Raw genomic sequence first — 7147 nt, forward strand, 5'->3', positions numbered from 1 at the left:
CCGCGGGGGAGAACCGGGCGCGGGTTCGGCCTCGCGGCGGCGGGGAGCCGCACCGGGGCGAGCTCGGGCCCTGCGGCGCCGGAGCGGCCCCGGCCCCGCTTCGGGAGGCTGCGACCAGGGGAAAGCCGGGGGCGGGCCCGGCGGGCCGGGACCAGGACCGGGCCGGGCCGGGCCGTCCTCGCGTTCCTCCTTTCCGCCCGAATCTCGCCATTTTTGCAGCCCCGGGGCGGGGCCGGGCGGGGGCAGAGACCCGGGCGGGTACCGGGCTGGGGCCGGCTCCGGGCCCCGCTGAGCCCAGCAGCGCCGCGGGCCCCCCCCGGGGCTGGAAAGCAGCGGGAGAGCCCCGGCCGAAGGGGCGGGGTACGGCTCGGTTCCCCCTCCGGTACCGGGGTTCGGTTCCCCCTTCGGTACCGGGGCTCCCAGCCCCAGCTGAGGGACCGAGCGGGCCCCGGGGTCAATCACCGGCCACCGGGGCTCCGGCGCTCTCCGAGCCGGGGCAGCCCGGGGCCGGCCGTGCCCGGGGCCCCGCTGCGGCCTCCCCTGACCCCCTCCCGCCCCGGGGTCTCGTGGCTCGGGACCGGCCCCGCTCGGCCCGCGGGGTCCCGCCCGCCGCCCCCTCTCCAGCCGCGTTCGCGGCGTTCCCGGTCCCCAGCCCCGGCTGCCGGCCCCGCGGGCGCTGCCCGGCCCGTTACGTGCAGCCCGCTGCCGCGCGGCCTTATCAGCGGCCTCGCCCGGCCGAGCGCCGCTTGCGAAACGGGCCCGGCGCTTCCTCTTCCCCGGGGGGGGGGGCGGGGGGCCCCCTCGGCCCTCCCCGAAAGCCCCGCTCGGAGTTGGGGCTCCGGGGACTGGGAACGGGAGCGCAGCGGCCCCGTGCCCGGCGGGCGGGCGCCGGCGTGGGGAAGGAGAACCCCGAGCCCGCGGCCGGGGTCGCGTCCCGGTGCCGTCGGAGGGGCCGGTGCCGGGCGCGGGGTGCCTGGGCCGCGGCCTTTCATCGGCGGGCACAAAGGTGCCCATTGTGCCTCGGGCAAATCCCTAATCCTGCGTTTTCGGGGCGTGCTGAGCCGCCCGCGTTCGTCCGCTCCCGCCCCGCGGCGCTGAGGGCTCCGGGCCGTTTCCCCTCCCGGCAGCCGGGGACCGAACGCGGGGGGCGAGCACGGAGCCGGCGTTGCCGGGAGAGGCGCCACAAGGATCGCCCCCGAGCCGGGCTGCTGCTTGCTGGGGCCGCGCGCGTCCCCTTGGTGCCTTCCCCGCTGACGCTGCAGGAACTGGGCCAGGGATCGATGTTGGAACCGGGAGCGAGGTTCCTCCCTCCAGCCCGTGCCAGGATCCGTCCTGCTGCTCGGAGGCAGCAGCCCGCCTCGGTTAATGATCACCCGCTGACCTCTCTGGCACACGGAGCAAAGTCCCTTTGCTGGAGCCGAGCGCCCGGCCGCCCTGGGGAGCAGGGAGACCCTCGCTGCCCCATGGACCCCAGCCCCGGGTGGCTTCCCGGGGGGCTTGTGGCTGCTGGGAGCCGAGGTGAAGGCCAGGCGGGGCCAACCGCCGCCGCGCCAGGCAGAGGGGTGTCCCCGTTCGCACCCTGTCTGCACTCTGCAGGATGTGCTCCCGTCCTCGGCCCTGCTTCTCTGGGTCGTGCTCCGCTTGCCCAGGGGAGGTGTGGAGGGCAGCGGTGCTGGGGTCCAGCCCTTAGGCACCGGGGATCCTATTCCAGGCACCACTGAGCACCGCTTCTCCTTTCAGGCCCATGGCACTTCCCCCAGTGCCAGCCATGGAGTGGTTTTGCTGCCTGAGCCGTGTCTGTGCTGGGGGGGGGGGGTTCCCCAGAATGGGCCCTACTCCTGCTCTGGGTGTGGGGTCGATCCTCTCCGGGTTGCCTGTGGACCCGAATGGATTCCGCAGCGTGGGGCAGTGGTGCAGGCTTGTCGTGCCCCCAGCTCTGAGCCCGGCTGTCCCCAGCCCCGCACCCAGCTGGCTGGGACCAGCCCTGGGGCCAAACTGTCCCGTCCTGCCCCGGTGGCTGGTGGGAGGGGACGTCCTTCATGGCCATGTGCTTCTGGGGGATGGGGAAGGTGCCATCCTTTCCTTTCCTTTCCTTTCCTTTCTTCCCACAGCATGTTTCAGACCTTGTACAGCTATTTCTGGTGGGAACGGCTCTGGCTCCCGGCGAACCTCACCTGGGCCGACCTGGAGGATCGCGATGGGCGAGTGTACGCCAAAGCCTCTGACCTCTACATCACCATCCCCTTGGCCTTCCTCTTCCTCATCGTCCGGCACCTCTTTGAGACGTGAGTGCTCCCTTCCCCGGTTCCCTGGCCTAGCCATACCAGTACCCCTGGGGATGGGCGTGCAGCTGGGGACGTGCTGCGGTGCCTTAGCCGGGGGAGAAGCAGGGCGAACACCTGGAGGTGGCACCCTGTCCTCAGCCCTGGTGGGGGACAAACCTGGGAGTCCTGAGAGCTGGCAGCAGCACCCTGCAGGCTGGGAGCTCTGTCCACAGGCTGCTGCTGGTCCCCAGCATAGCTTTGGGCCCCAGGATCTGTCCCCGGTGGCCCTGCACAAGCGTGGCTTTGTGCATCCTCTGCTGCCCTTATCACGGCACAGTCGGCTGCAGGCCCCAGCATTTAAGGCGCGATTTGTTGGGCAAACAATGGCTGAGGCTGAGGCTGGGAACAGACGGGGCTTTGTTGGAATGGCAGGAGAAGGGGGCGGATACGGCCGTGCCTCTTTGTGCTGCGCCTGGGAGGGGGGCAGCACCTAGTCCAAAGGTGTTCCCCAGCCCTGGGCTGAGGGAGGGACCTGGGGGATACCCCCTGGTAAAGCCTGCCCTGGAGAAGCTGCCTGCAGCAAGGCCAGGCAGCAGTAGGATGGGGAAACTGAGGCACGGAGTGGCTGCGGGTCCATGGGTGGATTTGATGGGGCCGCATCAGCCATGTGTCACAGAAGTGGGGACACCTTGCGTGCCCCTACTCCTTCCTCAGGTATGTGGCCACCCCACTGGCTGGGCTGCTGAATGTCAAGGAGAAGATCAGGTTAAAAGCCACCCCCAATGCCGTGCTGGAGAAGTTCTATGCTGCCACCACCAAACACCCCAAGCAGGTGAGGTGGGGGGGGGCTGGAATGGGCTGGGGGAAGGCAAGCGGCAGAGCAGGGGCAGCGTGGCATGGTGTTGACATCTCTGCTGCCCTTAGGCCGATGTGGAAATGCTCTCCAAGAAGAGTGGCTGCACAGTGCGGCAGGTGGAACGCTGGTTTCGGCGCCGCCGCAATCAGGACCGGCCCAGCCTGCTCAAGAAGTTCAGGGAGGCCAGGTGAGACCACGCACCCGTCCCTGCCGTCACCGTCACCCGTTGGGCTGGCCACCGGGGGACTGCCATGTCCCTGGGGTGCATGGGGCTGTGGGGGCTCACTCGGCTGGGAGCTGCCCAGGGAGGGTGGAATATGGAGCCGGTGGGTCCATCCTTGTCCTTCCCTCGCCCCGGTGCTCGTCTGAGGACCATCTGCTTCCTTTTTCCAGTTGGCGATTCACGTTTTACCTTATTGCTTTCATTGCTGGCATGGCTGTCATAGTGGATGTAAGTACTGGCCTCTCCTGCGCCTGGCCCTGTTGCCCCCCCAGCCTCCACCTAACACCTCTCTCTGTCTCTCCTCGTACAGAAGCCCTGGTTCTATGATCTCCGGGAGGTGTGGAAAGGATACCCCATCCAGGTGAGCACTCATCCCCATCCCAGTCCCCATCCCACAGCCCTTCCTGCCTTCAGGGGCTGCCTGGCTGACTAGAGGCAGGGATCGGGGTGCCCAGGTTGTGGGAGGGTCTCCTGTGGGTCTGCCTGATGCCCAGAGGGGGAGTGAACCCCTGCCGTTGCACAGAGCACCTCTGGCAGCCACGTGTGTTGGCTGATGCCTGGGGAGGGGAGATTGAACCCCCTGGAATACAGGGAAGATCCCCTGCAACCTGTCCCTTGTCTTTCAGAGCATGCTGCCCTCCCAGTACTGGTACTACATGATCGAGCTTTCCTTCTACTGGTCCCTGCTCTTCAGCATTGCTTCTGATGTCAAGCGCAAGGTGGGCTGCGGGGCTCTCTGGGGCCAGGCCTCTTGCAGGGCTGGCAGATGTGGGGTTGTCTTGCCAGGGTTTTCTCCATGTTTGCAGTGGACATTGGAGACCAGACCAGCTGTCTGGGGGGATCTTAGAGGGGGTCTTGGAGTCAAGAGGCATGTCAGGGAGCTGGGGTTTGGAGCAGGGTCAGTGTAACCATCCCCCCTTTCCTGGGCGCAGGACTTCAAAGAGCAGATCATCCACCATGTTGCCACCATCATCCTCATCAGCTTCTCCTGGTTTGCCAACTACATCCGCGCAGGAACGCTCATCATGGCCCTGCACGACTCTTCCGACTACTTGCTGGAGGTATGTCCCCAACCCCACCACCGCAGGCATGGCCGTGGCCGCCTCCTGTGTGCTCTCCCTGCCTCTCACCCTGTGCCCTTCAGTCTGCCAAGATGTTCAACTATGCTGGCTGGAGGAACACGTGCAACAACATCTTCATTGTCTTCGCTGCTGTCTTCATTGTCACCCGCCTGGTTATCCTGCCCTTTTGGTGAGCGTTGTTGCTGGTGAAGATGTGGGGAAACTGAGGCATGAGACGGGAATACCCACAGGGTGTGGGAGGCCAGTCCCTGCCGTAACAGAGCTAATTCTTCTGCCAGGATCATGCACTGCACAGTGGTTTATCCACTGGATCTCTACCCTGCCTTCTTCGGCTACTACTTCTTCAACTTCATGATGGCGGTGCTGCAGTCGCTGCATATCTTCTGGGCCTACCTCATCATCCGCATGGCCCAGAAGTTCATAACTGGAAAGGCAAGACAGGGGGCCGGGGGTGACTCGCAGCCCGCATCCTGCAGGGAGGTGCTGCTGCAGGGGCTGGGTCTGGGGAAGGGTGTGGGTCTGCCCCGGGTAAAAGGTGGAGCCTGGGGGTTGCGGTAGTGGATTTGGACCCCAAACCGGGAAGCTGAACGGCTTCCCGAGTCCTGTTAAGTCCTTGTTGGAGAATAATTGGGGTGGAGAGAAAACTGGAGTGGTTGGTATCAGGGAAACTGAGGCACAGCAGGAAAATGTTGCCCTGGCCCTGCTGCTGCTGACCGACCTGCCCGCTTTTCCTCTCCCATCGCAGGTGGTGGAAGATGAGAGGAGTGACCGCGAAGAGACAGACAACTCGGAGGAGGAGGACGAGGTGGCAAAGAATGGGCCCCTGTCCAACGGCCACCCGGTCCTCAACAACAATCACCGCAAAAATGACTGAGCACCCTCGCCCCGTGTCTGCACTGGCAGGGGCGGCTGGGGGCCCTGCCGGAGGCCAAACCCGTGAGATGTTAAATCCCATCACGCCACCCTCACGTAGCACCAGGGGCCCTGTCCCCTTCATCCTCTCCCCTCCCTGGTCCGGCAGAGCGAACTGGGACCCTGGAGAGCCCATCTCGGCCTCCAGCTCCCTCCGTCGCCTCCTCCGGAGGGGCTGCAGCTCTGGGGGTGGCAGCGGTCGCTGCTTCTCCGTGTCACACTCACCCTCGATTCCCTTTCTGCCTTTTACCTGCTGCCTTAATCTGCCGTGATGCCCCGGGGCAGGCAGAGTGCAGACAGCTCCCTCTCCAGCTGCCAGCACCCCTCTGGGATGGCTCCTTCCCCTCCCTGCAGCCCTGCGGAGTGGCTGTGAGAGCCCAGCTCCAGCTCTGTGCAGAGCTCGAGCCCTGCCCCACGTTCGTCCCCGGTTTCTGACCATCCCCCTCGCTGGAGGGGAGTGTGTTCTGCAGCTGGCATTTGTGCCTCTTCCCGGTGTGCAGCCGGGCCAGCTCTGCCTGCAGGGATGGGTTTGGGCTCTGCGGGGAAAGGTTCTTGCCCTGGTGCCAACCCTGTGAGAACAGTTGGGAAAAGCCCCCCCGTGCCCGGCTTTGCTGCTGGCACCAAGCGAGGGAGGATCAAGGTGGGGGGGTTGGTGGAGAAGTGGGCACAGACCCTGCTCTGCCCCCCTCGGAGATCTCTGAGGAAGGAGCAGATGAAGTAGTCCTGGGTATTTCAGCGGCTGAATTGTTCGACAACACTACGGAGTGCTCGGGAAGGAAGCCGTAGGGTTTAGTCACTACTAGTGCCTCGCAGAGGATTTTAATCCGCTCATTTCTCTTCTGTAAATGGGTTTCAATTGCAGAGTCTGTCCCTCTCTGTGGCCTCTCCTGGTCCCTTCCCCAGCTGTAACAGGACAAATTTATGATTGATTTTTGTTTCTATTTATTTGGAAGATGGAAGGAGCCAGTCCTGGCTCTGCCTCACGCATCCACGTGTCTGCTGGGCGCAGTGCTGGATGCAGCAAGACCTCCCAGCACGGAGGGGTGGGGGAAAAGGACCATTAACCAACATCAGACCAAAATGTGTTTTGTTGTTTCTTTTTTTTTTTTTTTTTAAAAAAAAAAAATAAAAAAAGTTAAATATATTAAAAGTTAAAAACTAATAAACTTCGGTAAAAAAAAAAGGCCTGGGAAGTGTGTGTGGCTGAAAAGGCAAGCCCAGTCGTGGGGGGGGGGGTTGTAGGTTTGCAAGCACTGCCTCAAGATTGAGCCCTTTAGCTTTCAGTAGGGCAGTGCTAAAATTGGGCAGAATTGAAGAGTTTTTTTTGTTTGTTTGTTTGGGGGGAGGGAATCTTTTCCTGCTCTGAAAGCTGCTCCCAACTTCAGAACCAGCTTGGTGCTTGGGCTGGTGCTGCTTCAGAGGACTGCTGCCCTGCGTGGGAGCTCTGGCCCCACAGGGAGCTGCCTGCACTGCCCCACTAGGAGCACAAAGCTGCTGGAGCACAAAGCTGCTATTCAGCGGGACTGTAATGCAGGGAATGAGCTCACAGAGGCCCCAGAAAGCTGTTGGTTGTGCTTGTTTTTAATTTTTTTATTTTATTTTTTATTTTTATTGGAGTTGTTCACCCCCCGAAAGGTGTTCACCACCCTTGTTTATTGGGGGGGGGGGGGATCCTGTGTGTGTGTGTCACTGTGTGAGTACAGCTGCACAGGCTGAGCACTGCCCTCGGTCTGGGTGCCTGAGGACACAGTGGTGGCTGGAGCCCTGCTGTTAGAGCTGTGGCCCTCTTCCTGCTGCTCCATTGCTTCCC

At 63.3% G+C, this 7147-nt stretch overlaps 2 protein-coding genes across 4 annotated transcripts in view; one reads left to right on the forward strand and one right to left on the reverse strand.

The window, feature by feature from the left end:
- Positions 1-2241, reverse strand: part of PRUNE1 (prune exopolyphosphatase 1) — a 16025-nt gene extending 13784 nt beyond the window's left edge. The window contains exon 1 of the mRNA XM_035346574.1: positions 2112-2241. Within this exon, the coding sequence (XP_035202465.1) occupies positions 2112-2114 (3 nt within the window). The 5' untranslated portion in view covers positions 2115-2241. The remainder of the gene's footprint in view (positions 1-2111) is intronic.
- The window catches only part of CERS2 (ceramide synthase 2), a 22751-nt gene extending 16244 nt beyond the window's left edge, over positions 1-6507 (forward strand). The window contains exons 1-11 of one of the 3 annotated variants that reach the window (XM_035346577.1): positions 889-893; positions 2112-2285; positions 2979-3096; positions 3189-3307; positions 3514-3571; positions 3654-3704; positions 3970-4062; positions 4276-4404; positions 4488-4594; positions 4704-4857; positions 5171-6507. In XM_035346577.1, the coding sequence (XP_035202468.1) occupies positions 2113-2285; positions 2979-3096; positions 3189-3307; positions 3514-3571; positions 3654-3704; positions 3970-4062; positions 4276-4404; positions 4488-4594; positions 4704-4857; positions 5171-5299 (1131 nt within the window). In that variant the 5' untranslated portion in view covers positions 889-893; position 2112 and the 3' untranslated portion in view covers positions 5300-6507. Of the gene's footprint in view, positions 1-888; positions 894-1366; positions 1519-2111; positions 2286-2978; positions 3097-3188; positions 3308-3513; positions 3572-3653; positions 3705-3969; positions 4063-4275; positions 4405-4487; positions 4595-4703; positions 4858-5170 lie in introns of those variants that run through there. The other 2 variants (XM_035346576.1, XM_035346575.1) reach the window with 2 other exon arrangements.
- The last annotated feature ends 640 nt before the right edge of the window (positions 6508-7147 follow it).

Source organism: Oxyura jamaicensis, chromosome 25, assembly GCF_011077185.1.
Source record: "Oxyura jamaicensis isolate SHBP4307 breed ruddy duck chromosome 25, BPBGC_Ojam_1.0, whole genome shotgun sequence".
NCBI lineage: Eukaryota > Metazoa > Chordata > Aves > Anseriformes > Anatidae > Oxyura > Oxyura jamaicensis.